This window comes from Callospermophilus lateralis, chromosome 2 (assembly GCF_048772815.1).
Source record: "Callospermophilus lateralis isolate mCalLat2 chromosome 2, mCalLat2.hap1, whole genome shotgun sequence".
Lineage (NCBI taxonomy): Eukaryota > Metazoa > Chordata > Mammalia > Rodentia > Sciuridae > Callospermophilus > Callospermophilus lateralis.
This window is the reverse complement of record NC_135306.1, coordinates 152893246-152921073: the sequence shown is the minus strand read 5'-3', so window position 1 is coordinate 152921073 and position 27828 is coordinate 152893246. Positions and strand designations below refer to the sequence as shown.

At 34.5% G+C, this 27828-nt stretch overlaps 2 protein-coding genes across 2 annotated transcripts; both read right to left on the bottom strand.

The window, feature by feature from the left end:
* Nucleotides 1–6284: 6284 nt before the first annotated feature.
* On the bottom strand, nucleotides 6285–7220 carry LOC143388546 (olfactory receptor 52D1-like). The gene has a single exon (XM_077108370.1). The coding sequence runs from the start codon at nucleotides 7218–7220 to the stop codon at nucleotides 6285–6287; it is 936 nt and encodes a 311-aa protein (XP_076964485.1).
* A 15673-nt stretch (nucleotides 7221–22893) lies between these two features.
* LOC143388534 (olfactory receptor 52D1-like) lies at nucleotides 22894–23877 on the bottom strand. The gene has a single exon (XM_076842242.2). The coding sequence runs from the start codon at nucleotides 23875–23877 to the stop codon at nucleotides 22894–22896; it is 984 nt and encodes a 327-aa protein (XP_076698357.2).
* Nucleotides 23878–27828: the final 3951 nt, after the last annotated feature.

The following is a 27828-nucleotide window of genomic DNA, read 5'->3' as shown; positions in this document are numbered from 1 at the left end:
ATAAATAATTCAAAGCTGAAATTATATTAATTGCATAAAAATAAATACCAGGGACATAAAAATAAGATGTGTTATCTCCAACGTCTTGTATTACTGATTTTTCTAACCATTGAAATACATTTCTCCACACCTATCTCCAATGGAAAATGATAACTTTCTCCACCAATGATAGCAATCATGCTGTGTCATTCTTCAATGTGTTTTTTTTCAGAGATAAAAACCATTTAATAGATTTGTCTAGAGGTGAAGTCTCTATTCACATATCAACTGCTCTAAGATTATTTTTCTAGACATTTGAACAATCACAACTTCTTTGTTGTCCCTATGGTATGAACACTTGACACTTAATCATATTTTTTCATATTGCATTTTATATTTTATCATGTCTTTCTTTTTATTATATTGCAGATTATTACTAAATAGAAATTGTATTTTTCTATATATTTTCTTTGCACTCTATTGAGTTAATGCAGAATAAAAGGGAGAAGGTGAGGTGGTATTTTTATTTTTTTCTGGAAAGTAATTTCAGTATAATTTTAAGTTAAACAACAATATTAACATACTATAGTCAATAAAAATCCTCAAACCCTGTGCTGTACTAACAATCTCCTGATTATAATATTAAATGTTGAGACATATCCAGGGATAAGTTTCAAGCAATATTAAATCTAGTCAACATGTATTTGTTTCTGACTACATGATAAGGAAATTTGGAGGGGAAAAAAGCATATGCATACTTTTGGAGAAGAATAAATGAATGGTTTATAATGACTTTTGGGGAAATCCTGTGGCCCATATCCATCTCTTCACAAAATAAAATAATATAAACTGACTTTAATTGAGCATCTATTAGATACTATGTTAGTTGTACTGTTGACTTTTTCCCATTTTGTCCTCAAGGGTGTTTTAGGGTACATGATACTATTATGAAATAGGAAAGAAAAGTAGCTGAGACTGACCAATTGGTTTCCCAGACCTATTCTACTGTCATTTGAACCTCAGATATTATAAAGTTTTTATGCTTCCATTAAATACTCAAATATATGTACCCCATAAGTCTTTATAAATGGAAAATGGCATGATGCATTTCTGACTACTTTGAGTAGGATGAAGCATTGCTGAAAATGCATAGATTTAAAAGATTTTTCTCAGCATATCTTCTGATACATATCCTCCCAATCATTTCATTAATCAGTCTTACACTGATGTACTGAATTACACAGTAAAACCCATATACACATGTATTTTTAAAGAAAGTTGCAGCCCACTCCCAAGATATAAAAGAGTAGAGATGGCATTGATTGCACAACAAATGCAGCCTGTTCAGGGTACCCCCAAACCAATGGCATCTGTTCTCCCTAGAAATATTACACACATCACTTTTTCAGTGCATGGCTATTCTCAGTAGAGCCCTGGAAACTACCTATTGTCCAACTAGTTTGGGATGTAGTGAGAGTAACTGTTACTGTAGTAGGGCTCTGTGTGAATCAAAAAGAACAACCACCTGACTTGAGCACATCTTGTGTACTCCCTTTCTGAATGAGCCCAGTCATAGACAGATTCTAGGTTCCTAAACTCCCATGAACAGGGAGGTGGATGGCTTCCACACTGTGTCAGGGAAAGAAGCCATTGGGAGTTGCATATTTGAGTTCAGAATGCAGCTTCTATATGTTTCAAGTCAACATCTAGTGAATGGATAATCTAAGAAGTGGGAGGGAGGGAGTCCTCACCATCTGTCTAGGGAGCCTTTATCTCAGTATCTCAGCAGGACAGCAGAAAATCAGCATTACTGATTTTGATATTTAAGTATAAAATAAGAAAATTCTGACTCAAAGTTTTGTTTAAAATGTCTTTTTATTTTTAATAAGAAAGTATAAAAATATACAAACATAGGCTATACAATCTGGCTATCAGGGATAATTTTATTTCATAGCTTTCTGTTTATGTAATTTTGAATATTTACATCACATTAGATTTCAAAAATTTATACCATACTCCAATTTGTGTGTTGTAATATTAACCATATAGATTTCATAAACAATCAGAATAAATCTCATATAAAATAATTTGATTAAATTAAATAAGCAAAATTATGAGAAATAAATTTTATCTAAACATTAATATGGAAAATTTGACCCCAATTTTGTTAATTGTAAAACTTGAGATTTTGTCATTTTATATTGATTCTTTTTATTCTTCATGTACATCTTAAGCATGCATTTAATATAAATTATATATATATTATTGAGACTGAGAATTGAAAATTTGTCTAGTCCTTAAAATGCACTTGAAACCCTAATAAACTTTGATGATCAAAGTAATTTTCAACATGCAAGTATCTGTCAAACTTTCAATTCCTGACATGAATGGTCCAAGCTGAAGTTGACCAAGAATCTGAGATCTAGTTTCAGCTCATAATATAAATGAATGTCCTTTATGCTATCTGTCATAATCATACATTCTCTCTCTCTTTTCTATTTTTTTTATGAATTCTAATCTTTAAAGTAGCCTGTAATAATAGTGCTGAAGTTCTATGCATTGTTCCTAGGTGCCAGAAATTTCTCATGTGCCTTATGGAGAAAATAACTTTGTTAGATAATTTTTCATCCTTAAATGGGTTACAGTTCTTTAGATTATTAATTCAAATAATTATGAATCCAAATTGTTATCCCAGAAAAAAAAGGAGTTCACATACTTGTATATGAGGCCTATCTGGGACATATTAGAGCAACATCTATTATGTGTGGTAGAGTTGTGGGAAAGGTATGTTACATAAAATTTTCTGGCAGTCATTATTTTGGACTGAGACCCAGCACGAGGCAGAACAAAATAGCAAGGCATCAATTGTGTTAAGTGTAATATAATTAAATGAAATGCTAATAGGAAATCCCCAAGCAGATCAGTTTCTCCCACAAATGGGACATTCATAGAAACCAATAAGAAAGGGACCAGTTTACCTGGCCCATCAGCATAAAGAAGTCCCATTCTTTGGACCCTTACAAGGAAAGTAAAATGGTCTTAACTAACTCAGTTCTTTGTCTTATTCCATGTTCTTGTTCCTGCTCAATCTGCTCTACAAACCCAACTGTTGAGACCTGCCCAACAGAGCTCCTTCTGTTTTGAGACAGGATGGTGCCCAATTATTGGATCACTAATAAAAGTCAGTTATATTTAAACTACATTTTTGAAATTTGCATTCCTAATGGATGAAGAATATGGCATATTTGTGTTTTCTTGAGATATCAACCACTAAAAATTGGTGTAGAGTACAGCTTTGTTGTGAGGTCGGAAGACGAAGTCATTTATATTCAAGTTAACCAGGGTTGTAATGTGGCTAATTTTTTTTTTTTTTTGGCTGATGTATGTGACTGCAGGTTTGAAGAGGTCATAAGGCATGAAAAATGACAACATTCTAACACAGGCAGCTTCTGCTTATAAGAACACATCAGAAGGATTTATAAAATGACTGCTATTTTTTTCACAGGCAAAAACTTATGTGGAAGAGCAAGTTTCAATAATGAGAAGATTGGTGGATCATACCAGAATGTTAGCATAAGTTCGTATATAATACAAGTGCTCCCTTGAGTGCCTGGCAAAAAATCAGATTGTGTGATTTGTTTGTAAGAATAATATACTAAATGAGATATTCTTCATAAAACATACCCCTAATATAAAGTTATACTTGATCACTTGTAGCATCTGAGGCTCATATGAACCAAACACTGTAATGACTAGTTCCATATATTTTCTAATTAAAAATTCAAGTGATTTTATTGACTCTGAAATTGTAAATATACAAATAGGTATATGTTTATGGGCAGAATTGCTCATACTTCTAATTTCAAAGAAAAATTGTGCATAGTTACAGGGTACAATATGATGTGTTGACCTGTGTATACATTTTAGAATAGCTAATTCAAGCTATTTAATATGTAAATTGCATTGTACTTATTACTTTTGGAAGTTGAAACACTTCTGATCAGTTCCCTTAACTATATTCTAGTATCAATATATTGTTGCTAACGATCCTCCTCATGGCGTACACAGGATTTCTTCAGCTCATTCCTCTCACTTAAATATTACATTTATTTCATCATGTATGCTTGGCCCCAGGTCTCTAGTCTCTTGTTACCCTGTTTTCCTGTTTCTATGAGCTATGCTTCTCCAGATTTGTTATATGAGAACAAGCAGTATAGTTTTTCTGTGCCTTGATTAATTAACATAATATCCTTTAGGTTTATGCATGTTGTTGCCATGACAGTATTTATTTATTTTAGTTTGCTTATAAAAATTGCATGGAGAACCATAAAGCATGAGTGATAGGACACTATTCCCACTGCAGTTTTGTCTTTTCTTTAGTTTCATTGGAACACATTCATGTAGCATGTAGTTTTTATGTGTCTGAGTTTCATCACTTAAAAAAATGCCTGTGAGATTTATCCATGTGAAACAACAGAAAACAAAGAAATGCACGACTTAATAGAAGTCAGTGAGAAAGAATAATTATCTATTAATTAATGACAATTTGGCCAATAGATGTTTTACAGTAATAACATTTTAAAGAGGAGTAGGGTAGTGACTTGAAAAGATTAACAGAATATTATAACTGGAAAAACAAATTGGGAAGCTACAAAAGCATAGTTCAAGAAGGAGGGTGAAATACTGATATCTTAGAGGAACTGATAAGAGAGAAGGTAATCTTTATTTAGTAACAGTGTATGTTGAATGTCAAATTACATACTGAAGAAAGGAGGTTAGTTAAAAGGTGAAGAAAAAGAAGTGTGTAAATATGGCAGTATGTCACAAAGGTCTAACAATGACCTACTGTCCTGTGTGATGTTGATTTAGATGTAATCCTTCCTATCTCTATCTCTCTTGTTTCTGATTATTTCCCACACAATTTTTTTTTTGTTTAGAATTTGAGAAAAGAGCAGTTTGATAAAGAGTTGTACTTGGAATACACCTGTCTCAGCACAATGTTTGCTACAATTTTTATGCACATTAGCTAAAGAGGAACTTAAAGTTAAAATGAACTGCAAGAATCCTAAAAAGAATAGCAGACAACATATTAAAATATTTTCTTTGTCTTAGTAATTTTTGATATATCACTCTCCAGAATGCTGAAGAGATTTCAAAAAGTTTAGATATTCAGGAAAACCATGAGAATATAAAATATTCAGAGTCATATAATTCAAATAGTCAAATATCATTATATATTTGTTCCTATTAAATAATTTACATTACAGAAAAATAAATATGATCATCTCAAAATTTAAAATTTCAGAGAGAGAGAGTCAAAAGAATTTTTGTTATCATTGAAGAAATTAGCATATTTTCCTGGACATATGAAACATAAATGGGTCAAATGCAATTGGTCTTTAAATATAGAAAAAAATTATTGATTAAGTAAGATCTCTCAAAATAGTTATGGAAAAATAACATAGGAATAAGCAGAAATCTAAACATAACATCCTAGGAAGTATACTAAGAGGGTTGTCAGAATGTTTCACGAGCTAAGAATGGTGATATACACCAGCAGTGTCAATTACTGGCTAGGCATCATAGGGAGACCATACCTTCAAAAAATAAAACAAAATTAAATTAAAATTTAAAAACACTGAGAAAAAGACAATTATATATTCTTGCAGACTCCTGGCTTTTTTTTCTAAAAACTTGATCCCTAAATATGTTCAGACAATGGTTTCTACAATTAGAGTACATAGCTATTAATGTTAATTGATAATATCATAAACACTGCATGCCAGCCATAGTCATTATATTAAAATAATTATTATTAAGGAGAATGATGCAATTCTCATTTTAGAGTAAGGCCACAATTTAATTGGAGAACATTACTGGTATGCTTCCATAATTGAAACATCTGTGACAAAACACATTGTCTTTGGATAAATCATTTCCCACAGAAAATTTATAGTCATCTGAATGTGAAAAGAGTAGCTTAAGGAATAACCACACATTCTAAGACAGATAACATAGAATTTCTTTTTTTTGTTTTTGTTTTTGTTTGTTTTTGGATACCAGGGATTGAACTCAGGGGCACTCGACCACTGAGCCACATCCCCAGCCCTATTTTATATTTTATTTAGAAACAGGGTCTGGCTGAGCTGCTTAGGTCTTATTTTATTGATCATGACTTTGAGCTCACAATCCTCCTGTCTCAACTCCCAAGGCACTGGGATTATAGGTGGGCACCACCATGCCCAGCTAACAGAGTGTTTTATTCAGATATTGATCAAAATTAAAATTCTTCAATAGAGAGGCTTTCAAAAACTAAACAATTTAAGAAATCTGTCTCGTATTCTCTTAGTCCTTACTCCATAAATAATGGGATTCACCATGGGTGGGACAAGAAGATAGATGTTAGCCACAAATATGTGGACATGAGGAGCTACTTGGTGCCCAAATCTGTGGGTGAGAAAAGAGAAGAAGGCTGGGGTATAGAACACTAAGATGATACAGACATGGGAGACACAAGTGCCCAGGGTCTTTAGTCTGGCATCCTTGGATGGAAGGCAGAAGACAGTATGGAGTATGAGCACATAAGAACAAATGATCAGTATGAAGTCCACTCCTCCAGTAAGGAAGGCAACAATGAGGCTGTAGGCTCTGTGGATTCGTGTCTCAGCACAGGCAATCTTGATGAGGGCCATGAACTCACAGTAGGTGTGGGAAATTATGTTGGTTCTGCAGTAGGGAAGCCAACGAAGCAGGAAGGGATGAAGACTGAGAAGTGTTGTACCCCGGAGGACAATAGCTAGACCTATTCCTCCTATTACACGGTGTGTCAGAATAGCTGAGTGTCTTAGTGGATTACAAATGGCTACATAGCGGTCAAAAGCCATGGCCAGGAGGAAGCCAGACTCCATGGTGGAGCAAGAGTGAATCAGAAACATTTGAGTAAGACAGGCTTCAAAGGGAATCTCTCCATCATGGAACCAAAAGAGGCTGAGAAGTTTGGGGACAACTGTAGTGCACACAACAAAGTCAGCAGTAGCCAACATGCAGAGGAAGAGGTACATTGGCTCATGGAGGCTGGGATCTGTCTTGATGATAAACAGAAGTGAAGAGTTTCCCAGTAGATCCAAAAGGTAAACCAAACAAAAAGGAATGGAGATCCAGATGTGAGCGGCCTCCAACCCAGGAATGCCAATGAGAATGAAGGCTGATGGATGGACATTGGTTTTATTGTATGCTGACATCACAAGGATCCGATATTACAGTTCTTCTCATGGATGTTTCCTCTAAACTGAAAAAATAACAATTTATACATTTTTCAATAATTTATAAATTTTACAGACTTTCAAAGAAAGCAAATTATAAAGCAATGTGGGTCATGGAGTAATTACCATACCTGTGAATATTGAGATAGAAATTGTTCTATCACCTGTAGAGTCAGGTTCAATTACAGTCAATCTGCCTTGAAAAGAAAGTAGCAGGAAAGGATGAAAATAGTGCCTGAAAGTGCTGTCTACACTGAGGATGAGGATGGAAGAACCACTCATTCTTATTGACATGTACCAAATCATGGGAATCTTTTTTACCTTTCCCAGATTAACTTTAATCATTTTTACAAATACATAAATGTTGATATTTTCACTGATATATGAATTTGGAATTTGCAAGCACTGATATACAAATGCTAAATGCAGAAAAATCTTTAAGTACCAAAAAACAGAGATAAATACATATATGAAAATTTTACCATGTTCCAGGAGAATTAAATTATCATGTTGCATCAAACCAATTGAGCACTACAGAATGTTTAAGAATCTTACATTTGGAGGAGTAAGAGAGAGTGCAGTTATAATAGTAAGACAGGAGGAAAGTTGCAAATAAAGATTTTTTTTTTTTTTGGCCTGGGGTGAAATGATAGTTTATACACATTCCAAGTAACAGTGTGTGGCTTTGAGACAGGACAACCAACACTGAGCAGATGTGTCATTTATAGAATGATCACCAGGGAGGTTTACTCACAACTGCATGAGACTCATCAGAATGATAACAGGAGAAGTCTGACACAGTTTTTCAGGAAATAAACAAATCATTGTACATTAATGACTCTCCTCAGGCCACACAGTTGTTTGTTACTCTTGACATAAGTTTCTATCATTTCCTTAATTTATGTAGTTGGTTAAAAATCTTGCTCTTGGGTAAGTGCACTCTGCACCTATGCACCTACTAAGCTTAAGCATGTACTTAAGCATCCACTTAAGCGTCAATTCACAATTTTCTCTCCTACACACACTTCTGCATTTTGTGACAACACTTCAGCCCCATAATGCAATCTGCTTATTGCACTAATTCCATTTCTCAGAAATTAATTTTAGAACTACATTTTTTAAAAATCATGTAGGCCCCTTAGTAGATAGTCTTTATTTTTAACTTTTATTTTCGAGAAGTATGGTCAGTACTGTTCCACAAACTCTTTCATCACTATTATAGATATTTATAGTTTTGGAGTACTGATGATCATGAAACACAACTCTTTTAAGTCAGTGTCCAAGGAAGTCATTGTTGGAATATGTACGGCAGACGGGGTTGTACTGAATTGCAATGATTTGATAATTTTAGCTACTGCTTTTAAAGTTTCACAAACACAGTTTTGGCTTACTCTCACTGTTTGAACTTCAGAGTCTCTTTCTCCCATGGAAACAGTGTCCATGGAGCTTTGGAAAGTCTGGGGATGTCACTTCTGATCCAGGCTATATTAGAGAGAACAAGAATACTGGGAAATCAGATTACTGGAATTTTGTAATGATACAATAATTATAATCAAATAGTATTTTTCAGAGTAAATTTATTCTTTTAGTTTTTTCATCAAAGAATTACAGGAATAATTGAAAAGGGAAATGTTTTTGGAACATTCATAACAACAGCAACAAAATCTCTTCCCTCATGTTTGTTTACCATTTTTTAAGGGACAAAGAATTTTAACTCTTAGTTATTAAAATGCTCTTACTTTTATCAAACCATAATTTAATCATTCAAAATGATTAAGAGCCACCATCCTTCATAAAAGTAGTAGTTAAGTTAAAAATTTGTGCTACCTTTATGTTATGGTGCACTAAGTATACTGAAAATAAAAAGGCATATTTATCTGAACTGATATGGAAGATAGCAAAATCAAAGTAAACATTAATTTGATATTTTTCATTCTCAGAATATACATATGAAACATAAAAATGAATATTTAGGATAATATAAATGCAGTTAAACTGAATTCTTTTAGACACAAAAAGAAATCTAAATGAATACACACCCAACATAGAAAAAGTCTAAAATATGTGATAGGTAGAAAAGATCATAGACAACATATAATTTACCTTTACCATTATTAGGCTTTTCTTAATTGTCAACATGTTTTCATGATTACCCGTGGTGTTTAAGATAACAAAATAAATAATGCAGAAATAAATTGTATAAATTAAAAAAAATGCAAACCAAAGCATTAGGATAAGATGTGGCCTCTCATGCTTTTATAAAATATTAATAAATTTAAATAAACATTGAAACACTTTTCTCCACTTCTGTCCATAGCAAGCTGGTCACTTTCTGACTAATTGTATCAGTTACCTTGTGTCTTTGTTCCACCTGGTACTTTCAAACGTAAAAACATATAATAATTATTTACTAGAAATGAAGATTCTATTCACATATCAAATTCCTCTGGATTATTTTCCTAGATACTTTGGATGATCATGGAAACCCTCCTTGATGTCCCTGTAGTAGGTATACTTACCTGTCTTTTATTTTTTTCTCATATTGTATTTTATATCTCTTCATGTCTATCTCCTTTTTATATTGTTTATTCTTACAGAATACAAATGATGTTTTTTCCATACACTTGTTTTTCATTCCAATGAGTTAATAAATAATAAAGAGAGAACACACTAAAATATTTTATTATTGTAAAAAATAATTTTAAAATAAATTTAAGGTAATCATTCTACAATCACAACAACTTTTAGTGTAAACATTTTATAGTCTGCAAAAATCCTCAAACACTGTATGCACTAATAGTTTCCTGATGCTAATGTTAAAATCTGAGATATATCTGGAATCCTCTCCAACAATATAAAATTCATTTAGCACTTATTTTTTGCTGGCTCCATCCTGAAGAAATTGGTTGGGAATGGAGGAGAAGAAACTTACCAATGTTTTTGGAGATTAATAATACAAATTGTCTATAATGTTTTTATATCCATCCTGCATCCATTATCCATGTCTTTAAGAAAACAAAATAATATAAACCAATATGCATTGAGCATCGATTAGATACTAAGCAATTTGTACTGTTGGCTGTAACCCATTTTGTCTTCAAGGAGTTTTAGAGTAGATAATCCTACTTATGGCATAGATAAGAAAGCATCTAAGATTATCCAATTGTTTTCCCATAGCTGTTCTACTATCAATTATTGGCTCTGACATTAAAATCAAAGTAATTATGAAGTTTTAATGCTTTCATTAAAACCTCAAATATATGTACCCCAGAAGGTTTTGTAAATGTAAAATGATATAAAGCATTGCTCACTGCTTTCAGCAGAATGAAATATTGAAGAAAAAGCCTGAATTTCTAAGGTTTGCTCAGCATATTCTCTGATCCATCCCCTTCCCATCATTTCTCTCATCAGTCTTTCTCTAGTATACTCAAGTATTTAGAAAATCCATGTACAAATTTATTCTTTATAAAAGGTGCAGTCCAGTCTCAACCTATAACAGACACCATTGACTGTATAATACAGGCAGCTTGTTCAAGGTATCCCCAAACCAATGGTATTTGTTATTCCTAGAAATCTTACATATATCTGTTTTTCAGAGCCGCCTGCTTTCCAACTACCTGACTATTGTCCAACTAGCTCAGACTGCAATGAAGAGCACTGTGTCCTGCCTCACGTCACTAGGGATCTTTGTGGATCAAAAGAGCTCCCACGTGATTTGAGCAAATCTTCTGTTCTCCCAGGAGTTGCAGTTTTTTTCTGAATGGGCTCAGTCATAGATAGTTTCCAGGTGCCTAAGGCTCCCATGGGCCAGGAGGTGAAAGGCTCCCCCAAGGTGTCAGAGAAAACCCCATTGAGAGTTGCAGATCTGAGATCTGAATGCAGCTTTTATGTTTCAAGTCAACATCTAATAACTGGTGAATCCAGGAAGGGGGAGAGAGTGAGTTTTCCCCATTTGTCTCTGAAAACTTACTATCAGCAGAATTGCATAGACTCAGAATTGTTAGTTCTTAAAAATACTACATATAGGTATAAAAAAAGAAAAGTCTGATGCAAAGTTTTTCTTAAAATGTCTTTTTATTTTTAATAGGAAAAAATATAAAGAATTTATTAAAATAATTCATATCATCTTTGTATTCAGATACTTTTGAATATTTAAATCACAATTTTACAGCATTATCCAAGGGTTGTATTGTGATCTTTTCAAATTTTTAAAAAATTTTTTTATTCTAATTTGTTATACATGACAGCAGAATGCATTACAATTCATGTTACACATAGAGAGCACAATTTTCCATATCTCTGGTTGTATACATAAATATATTCACACCATTCATGTCTTCATACATGAACTTAGGGTAAAATGTCCATCTCATTCCCCTGTCTTTCTTACATCCATGCGCCCTGTCTTCCCCTCCCACCCTCATCTAATCCTCCCATGCTCCCCCTCCCAACCCTACACATGAATCAGACTCCTTGTATCAGAGAAAACATTCGGCATTTGGTTTTATGCGATTGACTAACTTCACCTAATATTATATTCTCCAACTCCATCCATTTACCTGCAAATGCCATGATTTTATTCTCTTTTATTGTTGAGTAATATTCCATTGTGTATATATACCATATTTTCTTTATCCATTCTTCTACTGAAGGGCATCTAGGTTGGTTCCACAGTTTAGCTATTGTGACTTATGTTGCTATAAACATTGATGTGGCTGTGTCCCTGTAGTAGGCTCTTTTTAAGTCCTTTGAGTATAGACTGCAGAGTGGGATAGCTGGGTCAAATGGTGGTTCCATTCCCAGTTTTCCAAGGATTCTCCATACTGCTTTCCATATTGTCTTCAACAATTTGCAATCTCACCAGCAATGTATGAGTGTACCTTTTGGTCCACATCCTTGCCAACACTTATTTTTGTTTATATTCTTAATAGCTGCCAAGCCTCCTGTCTTAGGTTGGTACCACTGCAATTGGATCTAACCCGTCACTGACTACGATCCAGCATACAGCCATACTTATGGATAGGCCTTTGCAACATTGGGGGGGGGGGGTGAGGTTCTTTGCCTCACTTCTGTTGGCCCCCAAATTTGGCCTTTGCCAGTGGGGGGGTGAGGTTCTTTGCCTCACCTCTGTTGTCACCCAAATTTTAGACCATCACTAGCAGAAGGGAGGAGGATACGGAAATGCCACGACACCAAGCCAATTGATGGCTCCTATGAAAAAATTGTACCACCGGTGACACCATCAGCAAAGATACACCAACACTACCACAGTTCACTGCACCAACACATAGTTCACAATGCATACAAGTGATACTTAGTCCAGGCAAGTTCTGCAAGCAGTTCAAAGCAGAGGAATCTATCAATATGTCCATTTCCTCCCAAAGTAAATCGACTCCTTGACTGAGCATTACTTGTTGAGTTATTATTCATTGATGCATCAGTTTATACAGTTTGTTGTAATAGCTATCGCAGAAGCTGTAGTTTGGTTTTATCTTTGTCTTTACCGGCACTGGGATGAAGATAGGAATTCTGGCAATGATGGCTAAAAAAAAATTATGCAACATTCCAACAGGTACTAAGAAAACAAACTTATGAACAATTTACATTATCCTGAACAGAATTATTAAATATAATGAAAAGGAAAGGTGAAAGTAAACAAACAGATCTGTTAACCACCTTTAAAAACAATCTTCAACAGCTGTTTAACTAATTTAAATTTTACCATTTAAATCACGTGAATAAAAAAAATTCGGATCCATTTTTTCATGAGCGCTCCTCATATATGATATATGGAATACGCACATACAGACATACAACACAAAACACAAATGTGCACACAAATGTACAACACATAAGACAATAGTAAAGGCCTTGTAGCTTTACACAGGTGAAATCTCCATTGCAATGTTTAAAAACTCCACAGTCAAAAAATTAACCTGATCAGAAAATCATTAACCTAGGTCTGAATGAGCTCAAAAAATAAAATAGAACTCTATGATGTGGGAAAAGGCAATAATAAAATAGATATTGAAAAAAGCATCCTGGTTAATCACTGTCGCAGATGTAAGAATAGCCAAGCTGGAGCTCTGAATATCAGCTGTTATGGATTTGAGTCAAATCATCTTCTTTTTGGTCTGTAGAAATCGCTTTGGTTAGTCTCTCTGGAATCCAAATCGGCTGCTGTTCTCCCTGTGGAAACACACAAACAGAACCCCGACTCTAGACAATCACTGGGTCAGGACCTTTCCATTGTCCTGTTAGAATATCCTTCCAAAGTACCTTAGGCTTATGTACATTTTTTGGATACATATGCCTTTCCGCAGCACTAAGCCCTGATGAATCCAAATTTAAAAAGTTTAGAGTAAAAAGGGTTGTTTTAAGTTTATCTTTGGGGGATATATACCCCTTTCCGATTCCCTCTTTTTGCTGTAATAAGTACATTTTAATAGTTTGATGAGCTCTTTCAACTATGACATATCCCTGTGGATTGTACGGAATTCCTGTTATGTGAGTAATGCCAAATGATGAGCAAAATTGTTTAAAAGAGGTAGAAGTATAACCAGGATGATTATCTGTTTTTAACTGTTTTGGAATGCCCACAGTGGCAAAATTTTGTAAGCAATGAGCTATAATATCTTTAGTTTTTTCTCCGGCATGAAGGGAGCCCATCAAAAATCCAGAAGAAGTATTAACTATAACATGCAAATATTTTAATTTTCCAAATTGTGGCAAGTGTGTGACGTCCATCTGCCAAATATGATCAGGTATCAGTCCTCTAGGATTGACTCCAAGATTAACTTGAGGTAAAAAGGTCACACAATTTGACATTGTTTTATTATTTGTTTAGCTTGTTCCTTAGTTATTTTAAAATGCTTTTGTAAAGTATTAGCACTGACATGGAATCTTTTATGAAAATTTGTAGCTTCTTGTAGTGTAGAGAAAATATGTATGTCATGTGTAGTTTTATCTGCTAAATCATTGCCCAAACTAAGGGCTCCAGGCAATCCTATATGTGCTCTGATATGTCCTATAAAGAATGGATCTTTTCTGTCCCAGATTAGACTTTGTATAGTGGAAAACAAAGAGAAAACAGTAGAGGAAGGGGAAATCCTACCAGCATCTTCAAGGGATACTATAGCATTAACTACATACTGACTATCAGAAAATAAATTAAGTACAGAATCTTTAAACATCATAAAACTTGTAAGACTGCATTAAGCTCTACCATTTGAGCTGATTGTTTGGGTACTAAAAATGTAAAATTTTGATCAGGGGTATACTACTGCTGCTGTACCATTATTTGACCCATCAGTGAATATATTTGGAGCATTTATGATAGGTGTTTTTCTTGTCATTTTTGGAAATACTACAGGATGCGAAGACCAAAATGACAATAAAGGATTAGATGGTAAGTGGTTATCAAATGAAACATTAGCTTTACACATAATTATTGCCCAAGTATTTAACTCATTAGCTAACTCATCAATTTGATCCATAGTATATGGAGTAATAATTTTATTGGGAGAAATTCCAAACACTCCCTTTGCTGCTTTTATTCCTTTGAGTATTAATTGTCCTACAGCCTCAGGATACCTAGTAAGAATAGTATTAGGAGAATAAGATAAATGTATCCATAATAATGGAGCTTCTTGCCAAAATACTCCTGTAAGAATATTTTTTGTTGGTAGTACAATAAATAATAAAGGCAAACTTACATCAAATGCATATTTTCCATATATGTTTCAATGATTTTTAATGCCTTTCTTGTTTCAGGCGTTAACATTCGGGGTGAATTTGGATCTGATGGACCTTTTAGGATATCAAATAAAGGTCCCAACTCTCCTGTTGGTATGCCTAGATAAGGCCTTATCCAATTTATGTCTCCTAATAACTTGACAGTTATTAAGTGATTTGAGTTGATCTACTCGTATTTGAATTTTTGGTGGACGGACCATAGTTGAGTATAATAGAACTCCTAAATAATTAATTGGAAAAATTAATTGTATTTTATCTATTGCTATCTCTAGATTATAATTTTTTAATAAGTTTGTAAGTGTGGCATAACATTCTAGCAATGTATTTTTATCTTTTTTTGCTAATAATACATCACCCATATAGTGAAATATTTGTAGTTCAGGATTTTGATTTCTAAGTGGCTGGATTACTTTGTTAACATAAATTTGACACATAGTTGGGCTGTTAGCCATCCTTTGAGGGAGTACTTTCCATTCATATTTCTGATCAGGACCTTCATGATTCAGTGCAGGGATAGTAAATGCAAAACCTGGACTATCCTCAGGATGAATTGGAATTGAAAAAAAAAACAACAATCCTTAATATCTATAACTAAAACATACCAAGTTTTTGGCAAAACCGACAATTGAGGAATCCCAGATTGAGCAGGTCCCATAATAACCATCTCATTATTAATGGCTCTTAAATCTTGCAATAATCTCCATTTTGATGACAAAAATGGGAGTATTATGGGGAGATACAGAAGGTTGTATATGTCCTTCCGCTAATTGTTGTTTGACCAGGTCATGGGCTGCTTGTATCTTTTCTTTAGTCAGGGGCCACAGAGGAACCCATACTGGTCTTTCTGATTTCCAAGTAATTTTTCTTGTCTCAGTGGCCCTTTCTGAAAATCCAACCCATGTCTGTCCGTTCCTTGATCTATTTGTATTAGTGCTGCTATACCTTGTTCTTGTTTTTCTAATTTTTTCCTTTCCTGACACCTTGTCTAGTCATAATAGTAGGTGCATTTTGGTTGATGTTATTTGTTAATGTCAAACCCAATTGATCTAAGACATCTCGTCCCCATAAATTTACGGGAAGATGATCCAATACATATGGCTGTATAGTTCCTTCACATCCTTCAGGATCCTTCCAATCTAATACCATTGCACTTCTATGGGGATTAGTTGCCACTCCTAGGCCTCGAAGCATTTGAGTGGCTTGCTGTAATGGCCAATGTTTGTGCCGTTCTTGATGAGAGATGATGCTAAGGTCTGCACCTGTATACAGTAGCCCATTAAATTCATGTCCTTGAATATTTAGTTTTAGCATTGGGCAAGAATCTAAATTTAAAGACAGCATAGCCCAATCTACACCTGTGGAGCCTAATCCCCTGGAACCTCTTTCTATAGTACTACTGGAAAATTTATCATGTAGGCTGGGTATTATTAATAACTGTGCTATTCTATCTCCTGGTGAAATTACTGATATACCTTTTGGAGAACTAGCTATAATTTTTATTTCACCTTCATAATCGGAATCAATTACCCCGGAACTTATCATAAGTCCTTTTAGAGTAGAAGAACTACTTCCTAACAATAAGCCTACTGTTCCTTGGGGAAGAGGTCCTTTTACTCCTGTGGGAATAATTTGAACTCCCATCTCTGGAGTTAGTACTACTCTGGTGGAGGCGCAGATGTCCAACTCTGCGCTCCCTCTGGTTCGCCTGATGAGAGATCTGATGGATAATGTGTCCTGGGCACTACCCTGATGGTGTTGCTGGGTTCCTCCATGGTGTTTCTGGGTTCCACCAGTGCCCCGTATATTTGTGGTCATGGACCCGGAGCATTGGGCCCCCCTGCCAGTATTTTGGCAATGGAGCCCGATGCCTTTCTCCACGATATCATGGGTAAACACCTGGTCCTTGTCTGTTTTTTGATAATCTAGTACCCTCTATGGTGGTTTCAGAATGGCATTCATTAGCCCAATGTCTCCCTCTACAGCATCGTGGGCAAATACCCGGTATTCTACTCCTTTGATACCTAGCTTTGTTAAACCCTCTTCCTATGGGGCAATTCCTTTTAAAATGTCCTGTTTGTTCACAATTGTAGCATGTTTTTGGCCTGGCATCTAAAGCCTATTGTACTGCAGCTGCCAAGACTTGCCCTTGTTCATTAATGTCTCTACATAATTTAATATATGTGTTTAAATCTCCATGTTTCCATGGTCTAATGACCTCTCTGCACCAACGATTTGCTTGCTCATAAGCCAGTTGTTTTATTAATGGCATTGCTTGTTCTGTATCCCCCAAAACTCTGGTACCTGTCTGAATAAGCCTATCTACAAATTCAGCGTAAGGTTCATTAGCTCCCTTTATTACCTTAGATAATTGACCTTGTAAATCTCCATGTCCTTGTAAAGTCTTCCATGCCCTAACTGCATCTGTAGCAATTTGTGAGTATATAGCAGGATCATATCTAATTTGTTGCTGCTGATCCTCATAAGGTCCTTTTCCTAACAACATATCTAGATTTCTCTGAGGATAACCAGCTGCTGCATATCGCCTAGCTGTCTCCGTGCAAAATTCCTCATTGGCTACGTTCCATAGCAAATATTGCCCTCCATTTAGCACAGCTTTACACATGCTAGCCCAATCTGCTGGGGTCATGTCCCAGTTGGTAATGGATTTGACCATGCTTACAGTGAAGGGTGCTTGGGGACCATAGGTTGTTACAGCCTCCTTTAACTGCTTCACTGTTTTGAAATCTAAAGCACAGTGAATTCGCTGCCCTCCTTCCTGCTCAAGTACAGGGCATGCTAATCTTTGAGATCCTGTCTCAGGATCCTATCTATCTACGGGGATTGGGGGCACCATAGCATATGCTGTCTCTATACGTGGAGCAGTTGGTTGGACACTTACGCCCTCTGGTGATGAAAGGTGTTAGTAGCAGCCTCTTATTGTAACTTTTTCCCTGATAGTTCTTCCTCCTTTAAATTTTCTTCCTCTATCTGACTAGCTTGAGAGACCTTCTCTTTTACTTGATCTAAAATGTCTTTCTCCATGGTCTGAACCTGTAACAATTTACTTAACACTCTTTTAGTTTGTTTTTTACTAATTTCTAATCTACTATAAAGATAATGCAACCCAACAAGATAACACAAAACAAAACCAAAACAGAATGAAACAAAAACAGAACAAAAACCAGCACACGCCACACACGCTCCCCAGGAACTCTCCCAAATGCCACACATGCGGCTCCTCCAGGAACCACCAACCGGAAATCCCTCCTCCGGCACTTCCCCAACCAATGGGAATTCTCTGGGAATCCCCGCGAGAACTCCAAAGTAGCAGGCCGAGGCGGACAGCAGGGGTCTAATATACACAACTTAACATAACCATTATCATCTCAATGGCTTGCTGGCATCACCTCTCAACCACTCCATTCTGGCAAAAATGCCATGCATCATTGGGACTCGGCTATGGCTCTCAGCAGGGTTTCAGCACATGAGTATGACTGAAGAGCTCATGCTTTTAAGTACTGTAAAATATTGTGCTGTAATTAACAAAGGTATGATCAGGATTCATATTTCATTAGGATGGAAGAAAATGAAATGAATTTAATGATATTAGAGAAGTGTAAATAGTATTTAATTGGTGCGGAAGGGAAGGAGATTTAGATTTCTGGCTATTCAGTGCACTGAATGGCAGTGTCATAAGATAGAGAGCTATCCAATTTCACTGTGTGGTATATGTCCTTCTTTATTTCTACTTGGTATTCATATCTATTCATGCACTTAATAGTTATTTGAGCTAAAATGCACAAATAAAATTGTTATTTGCAAACACTAAATGTAATTTCATATTTTCTTCTCACACGATTAAAAGAAACTATGCCTATTTTTTTTTCTTTAACAATCATATGGTCACATTTCACCTGAAAAATGTCCTCATGTATGGACTATCTATTGTATATGAATGTGCTGAACAAGAATAAACAATATTCAATGGCTTTCAGAGAATTTCTCCTATGTTTCTGTACCTCACTGGTGTTACTCTGAAACACAGAATATTTTATTTAATAATAAACTCACCATTGGCACTTCCACTGATACATCCCAAAATTCTTGTATCTCTGATTTAATCATATGTTCACTTTTTAAATTGCCCATCACACAACACTTTTTAAAAGTACTCACTGTTCCATTATAAAGCAAAGATATTTTATAAGATGAAATGTATTCTTATGGGCAATTCACAGTGCACATTCTATATATAATCTCTCTTGCTCTTGGCTCTGCTTCTTTTTAAGTGCTTGCAGTTTCCTCCTGGGAGATTCTAAGTTTTCCATGGATCTCCTTTTCTTGACATTGCTTCTATCTCAGCTTATTGCCAAGATAGCACCCTATTGCCTTTCTGAAAAGATAGTCATGATTAGTATTGCCCCTTATGAATCCTCTAATGACCCAGCATGATCAAGGGAGCACTTTTACCATAAAGCAACTGTGCATAATAAGTGAATGTGTGCTTTGAAAATTCTCCCTTAACAATGCTGTAAATAAGGTGCAAGAAATGTTATTAGAAGTGTTGATTTTTCAAATGATCAATTTCTTTTGGCTTCTAGGAATTAAGCACATACAATATGTTGTGTTTTTTTTTGCCTGATATTTTCTTCAACTTATTTGCCATGCTTCTTATACTCTTAAAAACATATTTGCCTCTTAATTAAAATAGAGATGGTGCATTCTTGTAATCATATAGAGGCAAGTTTTAAAGAGATTATGTATTTGAATATTGTGCTTGGGAATAGGACCTTTTATACATATTATAATTAAGACATAAATTATCTTTTCCTTATTTGCATTATCTCTATTACTTTTCTTTCTACATGGTTTTTATGTTGATAACTATATGTGCTTTAAAAATCTGATGAGGCTTTTGAAAGTACTTGAGTTTCATTTAATTTGTAAAGTTAACTATGTCCTCCAGCAGATGTTTATACAGATTACATATGATTTGCACAGATTATGATATAGCATATCAATCAGTAGGCAGAACCCAAATAAATTTTCAATGATGCTATTTTTCCCTACATTTGTCTAATTGTTTTGTAGTTACCATGATGAATTATTAATAAATGAGTCAATTTAAGTCCTATAATACCGCTTTCATATTATAGGTTATATGTCACTAAATAGTGGTCTTGGGCAACTTAATTTCTGCTTGTTGAAGCATCTATGCATCTATGTTAATGTTTAGCCTTAAGAAATAATAGATCTCACCATATGTGTCCTGGAAGATCCCTCTGTATGTGAAAGTTGAAAGTAAATTGTGTTAGTTCTGATTACATAATTACTGGTGTTGATGTTCAGGCAAAAGCTGAGCATGATATGAAGGAGGAAACCATTGCAAATTAATAGGGAAGAAAGGCAATAATGATGAAAAATATATCCTGTAGGGTTTTTTTTATTACTGTCCAGCATAGCACTTCTTTCACATCCTTCTCATTCAGTATCTACTTCTTAAATTTTTTCTTTATTTTGTGATTATGGGAATCAACTGCAGAAGGGAGTTGATAATACATATTATTGTATGATGCTCTTATTTTTCAACACTGCAGAGCTTTTCCAGTTCCCTGCAGACGGATGGGCATACAAATACCAAAGACTTAATGATTCTCAGCAGGCTGTTCCTTCACAGTGACCAGTCCCACTCCTCCTTCCTTTTTCTGGTGATCTCAGTCCTATGTGCTCTTCACATCTGGGTCAGTTTTCCTTTCTGTGCTGTGTGACTGAGTGCACTCATAGAGAACTTCCCCACCCTGTTGGGGATCAGGGATGAGAGCAGCCTTCACCAGCCCATGTTCTACTTCCTGGCCATGTTGACCACCATTGACTTGGGGCTCTCCACAGTGACCATCCCTAAGATGCTTGGATCTTTTGGTTTAGCTTTCACAATGTCCACAACTTTCACAGCTGCAGCTCAATTTGTAACTGTCTATTATAATCTCCTGGGAAATTTGACAACATGAGTGATAGAAGCCTATTTTCACTACTGTGTCTTCTCCAGAGTTAAAATTTGTACAAAATCAAGGAGAATGTAGGTTTTTGTGTGTGTCATTCATCCATTAACACAATACCTATGAGGTTTATCCACCTGACACAACAGAACACCAAAGAGAAGTAAAGGGTTTCATAAAAATCAGGGGAAAAAAACCACCTAAAAATTAATGACAATTTGCCTAATAACAGATTTCTTCAAAGAAATCATATATTTCAGAGAAGAAATATAATGACTTCAAAATCTAAAGGAATGTAATAACTAGAAAATTGAATTTTTTAGCTACAAATTTATTGTTAAAGGATAAGGATAAAATAAAGAAAACTTCAGAGAAATAAATAAAGAGAAGTTACACTTATAAATTCTCATTAAGTGATAAATTATAAACCTGATGATAAAGGATATTTACTCAAGAAGGAAGGAGTGTGGTGAACAAAAGGAAATTTTTAAATATGGTGGTACTTTCTAAATGGTCAGCAAAGAGCTGCTACCACGTATCATGTTGTTTTAGAATATTTTTTTTTCTTTTTATGTTTCAGGTGATTTTCCATGAGCTGTTTGTTTGTTTGGTTTACTTTGTTTTTAAGGAAATACCATTTGATAAAGAGTTTTGCTTGGTAATATTTCTGTCTCAATGCAATGATTGTAACAGCTTTTATGCACCTTAGCTAAAGAGGCTGTGAAAATTGAAATGAACATTATGAACAGCATAAATGATAACTGGAGATATGTTAAAGTATTTCTTACTTTGATAATCTCTTATTCATCTGTACTCAAAATACTACATGCATTTTCGAAAATCTCAAGAAAACACCGGGATTTAAGTGGACAAATACCATTGGACATAAGATCTGTTTGAATATTTTTCATTACAGGAAAGTTGAATGACCTCAAATGTTTTACAAACATGAGAATTTAGAGATGCATACTGTAATATTTATTACCAGTTAAAAATTACAACATTTGCTTTTTCACATGAAAGCTAAATAAAGCAAATTTGGTTTGTCTTCATATATCAGAAAGAATAAATGATAATTAAGATTCTCTCAAAAAAGTGGGAGGCTCTGATATGTGGATGCTAATTCACAATAAAAAGTGGGGACACTAAGGAAGAATAGAGTTATGTTAGATTTGGTAGAAGGGAGTGAAAGGAAGGAAGGGAATATGGGGATAGCAAGGATAGTAGAATGAAACAGACATTATTACCTTATGTACATATATGACTGCATGACTGAGGTGATTCTATAACATGTACAATCAGAAAAAAATGTGAAATTTTATTCATTTTATGTATATCAAAGTATATAAATGCATTCCACTGTCATTTATAACTAATTAATACCAACAAAGTTTCATAAAGATTTTTTTTAAGTGGGAGGGGACAATAATGTAGATAAACAGAAAAATAATCATAGTACCCCATAAAGAACTACACAGTATTGTTAAAATGCCTCAGAAAAAGACAGTTCAAAGTGATATTTTCTCATGGCTTCCTGATTTTTTATAAATATGATTTTCAAACATGTTAAAATTCATGTTTTCCATAATGACCATATTCAGGTATTTATGATAATAAAGACTATTGTGTACATATAAGACAGTCACAGTGAAAAGATTAAAATGATAACTTTGAGTAGAATAATAAGCTTCTCAATTTAAAGTAAAGTCAATAATAGTTTGAAAAATTTTACTGCAATGAATAGAAACCAGCAATTTTATTTGTTAAACATTAGTTGTCTTTGAATAAGTTACTTCCCACAGAAAATCATCTGGTCATAAAAATAGGATCTCAATGAAGAAACCACACATTGCAAGTTAGATAATATGTTTTATTCAGATTTTTCCCACCAACAAAGGGATTCAACTCAGTTGTTTTCGAAAACTGAACAATTTAAGGAACCTGTCTCGTATTCTCTTGGTCCTTACTCCATAAATAATGGGGTTCACCATGGGTGGGATGAGAAGATAGATATTAGCCACAAATATGTGGACATGGGGAGCCACCTGGTGCCCAAACCTGTGGGTGAGAAAAGAGAAGAAGGCTGGAGTATAGGATACTAAGATGACACAGACATGGGAGACACAGGTGCCCAGGGTCTTGAGTCTGGCATCCTTGGATGGGAGGTGGAAGACAGTGTGGAGGATGAGCACATAAGAACAAATGATCAGTATGAAGTCCACTCCTCCAGTAAGGAAGGCAACAATGAGGCTGTAGGCTCTGCGGATTCGTGTCTCAGCACAGGCAATCTTGATGAGGGCCATGAACTCACAGTAGGTGTGGGAAATTATGTTGGTTCTACAGTAGGGAAGCCAACGAAGCAAAAAAGGGTGAGGACTGAGAAGTGTTGTACCCCGGAGGACAATAGCTAGACCTATTCCTCCTATTACACTGTGTGTCAGAATAGCTGAGTGTCTTAGTGGATTACAAATGGCTACATAGCGGTCAAAAGCCATAGCCAGGAAAAAGCCAGACTCCATGGTGGAGCAAGAGTGAATCAGGAATACTTGAGTGAGACAGGCTTCAAAGGGAATCTCTCCATCATGGAACCAAAAGAGGCTGAGAAGTTTGGGTACAGCTGTAGTGCACACAACAAGGTCAGCGACAGCCAACATGCAAAGAAAGAGATACATTGGCTCATGGAGGCTGGGATCTGTCTTGATGATAAACAGAAGTGAAGAGTTTCCCAGGAGGGCCAAAAGGTAAACCAAACAAAAAGGAATGGAGATCCAGATGTGAGCAGCCTCCAACCCAGGAATGCCAATGAGAACGAAGGTTGATGGATGGACATTGGTCTTATTGTATGTTGACATCAAAAGGGTTGGACGTTTTAGCTTGCTCTTCATGGTTTAGTTCCTCTAAACAAGGAAAATAATAATTTTTAAAGTTTCTAATCTCCACAAAGAAAGCCAAATTGCAAATAACTTTAGGCCATGTTTTAACTACCATACTTGTGAATTTCTAGATAGAAATTATTTCATCATCTTCAGAGTCAGGCATTATTACAGTTACTCTGCCTTGAAAAGTATACCACCTAAATAACAATACATATGATATCTATACTGAGAACTGCAAGAAATATTTAATTCTTCTTAATGAGATAAACTGGATCCTGTGAATCTTCCTAACCATTCACAAAGTAGCTTTATCATTTTTACCAATATGTTGTTATTGATGTTTTCATTGATACATGAAATTTTCATTTGTTATGCAACTGATGTACAAGTGTAAATGAGGTAAAATATTGAAGTACCTAATTTCACAGTTAAATATATGAAAAATCTATCATTTCTATTAAAAATGATTCCAATTGAGAATTAGATAATGATTAGCAGTTTTGCATTTGGAAGGATAAGAAATAGTACAATTGTAATGTAAGAGTGAGGGAGGAGGCTTAACCAGAGATTTAAAAGTTTTCTTATTGGAAAAAGATGATGCCTTACTATTATGTTTAGGTTTTAGTCATGGTAGTTTAGGGACATGCCAATCAACAGGATGTGGCTTTGAAACAAGACAATCAGCTATAGGAAATTTGTCAATTGTGGAATGATCACAAGGAGGTTTACTGGCAACCTCATGAGACTTATTAAGAATGATAAGAAGAGTAAGTTGACACAATATTCCAAGAAATTAACAAATCATTGTATTTTATGACTCTCCTCAGTCCACACAATTGGTAATATTGACCTTAGCAGAATATCATCAAAACAACCTGATTATAACCTGAAGTGAGATTCTATCACTTCCTTCCATTTATGTAATTTATCAAAAAACTTGCTCTTGGGTAAGTTCACTCTCCATACATCTACTCTACCTAAGCTTCAGTTCACATTTTTTTTCCTTTCCTCTGTTTACTTCTGCATTTTGTGACCCCATCTATAGCCCCATAATACAATTTGCTTATTAAATTTGGTCCATTTTTATAAATATTATTAGAGCAGCATTTCTAAAACCATACAGGTACTTTAGTAGTCTTTTATAGAAATATGATTGACCCAGTTCCAAAAACTCTTTCTTTACTGTTATAGATATTCCTATGGAATAAAAGTGATAATTAAAAACAAGCCAAAAGCCAGTGTCCAAGAAATCATTGTTGCAATATGTATTGCAGACTGGGCTTCTATATTCAATTGCAATGATGTAGTAATTTTAGCCTCTGAACTCTTTCTGAGGTTTCACAACCAAATTTTCTTCTTACTCTCACTATTTGAACTTGAGAATCTCTAAGGATAGATATTCTCTTTTGCTCATTGATACAACTGGGTATGTGTATCAAGGGAGCTTTGCAAAGCCTAGGAATGTCATTTCTGATTCTGCGGGTACATTGGACAGAAAGAGATTACATGAAACCAGATTATTAGAAAACTATGTTATAATGCAATGTCTGTATTCAAATAAAAATTTAATCATTTAAAATGATTAAAATAATTGTTCTTAACAAAAGTCACACGATAAAAAAAAATTGTACTATGGTACACTCAGTACCATAAAAATTTTCAGAAAATGTACAAACTATTGTTCAAACTAATATTGGATGCATGCAAATAAAATAAATATTTTTGCACTATTTTGGAATAGATATATATTATATCTATATAGATATTAATTATATATAATATATATATATATATATATATATATATATATATATATATATATATATATACCAAACACATGTATAGCACATAATGTAAATACATTCATACTGACATTTTTATGAACACAGAAAGCAATATAAATGAATATACACACAACTTACAAGAAGTATAAAATGTGAGCTGGACGGAAAAGAGCATAGACAGTGTATGATTTACCTTTATCACATAGTTTGTCTTTTTTAAAACAGTGATGATGTATTCCATTTATTCATTGTTTGCCTGTAGTTTTTAAGGTAAGTAAATAAATAATGCAGAGCTGAAATTTTATTAATCTGAAAAAAATACAAAGCAATGTATTATGATAAGATATAGCCTTCTATGTTTGCTAAAAAAACTACCAAATGTTTCTAACCATTGAAATACATGGTTTTAGATCTCTTGCCATCAAGAACTGATCACATTCTCCATCAGTGATAGCAATGATCCTGTGTCTTACTTCTACCTGGTATTCTTCACACATAGAAATATTTAATATCTTTGACTAGAAGTGAAGTCTCCATTCACATATCAAGTCTTCTGAGATGATTTTCCTTGATACCTTGAATAATCATTGACACCCTCCCTGGTGTCCCTATGGCATGTATACTTACCTGTCAATCATCTTTTGTCCTATTGTATTTTATATTTTATCATATCTTTCTCCTTTATTATATTGCAGAATCTTAATAGAAAGAAATGATGTCTTACCATTTATTTGCTATCTATTCCAAAGAATTAATGAAGAACTAAAAGGGGGAATATGAGGTGGTAGTTTTGTTTTTCTGGAAAGTATTTCAGTAACTTTAGTATAAACTTAGTCACTATAAATCACTACACACTTGTCAGTATAAATATTGTACAATCTGCACAAATCCTCAAATCCTTTATTGCACTAACAGTTTCTTGATTCTTATGTTAAATATTGAGACTATTCAGAGATCAGTTTCCGACAATATGAAATTCAATCAGCATTTATTTTTCGTCTAGCTCCATCATGGAGAAATTGGCAGGGAATGGAGGAGAAGAAATGTATATACTTTTGAATATTAATAAAACAAATGGTCTGTAATGTTTTTACATCAATCATATATCCATTATCCATCTCTTTAGGAAAAAAATAATATAAACCAACATGCATTGAACATGTATTAGATACCATGTTAGTTATACTATTGGCTCAAACCTATTTTGTTTTCAAGGTAATTTTAGAGTAGGTGATCCTGCTCATGAAATAGATAAGAAAAGTAGCTAAGACCTCCAGTTGGTTTGTCAGAGCTATTCTACTATGGATTAATATATAAGGTATTTGAAACCAAATTGTTACAAAATTTAGTGCTTTCATTAAACCTTAAACAATGTGTAGCCCATAGGGTTTAGTAAATGTAATATCACATACCACATCGAACTGCTCTTAGTGGAATAAAACATTGCTCAAAAAGTATAGATTTCTATGGTTTGCTCAGAATATCTGTTAGTATATCTCCTTCTCATTCTTTCCTTCATCAATCTTTCCCTAATGTACTCACGTATGCAGAAGAGCATATATACATATTTATCTTAAAGACAGTTGCCATGTCCCAACCCATAACAAAATAGAGATGCCATTGCTTAGAAGAAAGATGAGTCTTTTCAGGGTTCCCCAAACCCAAATATATCTGTTGTCTCAAGAAATATTACATAAACCTCATTTTTAGAGTCCAGCTACTAACAATGGAATTCTGAAAACTCTCTCACTACTCTTTACCAAGCTTAGGATGCAATGAGAATTACTGTTACTTCACTATGGCTCTGTGTAGATCAGAAAGAGCACCCACCTGGCTTGAGCAAGGCTTCTGTTCTCTCAGGACTTATAGATTTTCTGAATGAGCTTAGTCATAAACAACTTCCAGGTGCCTAAAGTTCCCATGATCAGGGAGGTGGGATGGCTTCCCAGAGGTGTCAGGGAAGAATCTACTGGGAGCTGGACACTTGAGTTCAGAATGCAACTTCTGTATGTTTCAAGTCAACATCTAATTAAAGAAAAATCCAGGAGGAAAATGGGAAGGAGAAAAGGGAAGGAGGGAGTCTTCTCTGTCTCTGGAGGCTTCTTCTCAACAGAATTGCAGTATCTCAGAATTCTTGTTTCTTTTTTTTTATAAAGTTTTTGTTTGTTTGTTTGTT

Excerpts from the sequence above, each read along its gene's own strand:
- LOC143388546 (XM_077108370.1), bottom strand. The coding sequence starts at position 7,220 with ATGTCAGCATACAATAAAACCAATGTCCATCCATCAGCCTTCATTCTC.
- LOC143388534 (XM_076842242.2), bottom strand. The coding sequence starts at position 23,877 with ATGAAGAGCAAGCTAAAACGTCCAACCCTTTTGATGTCAACATACAAT.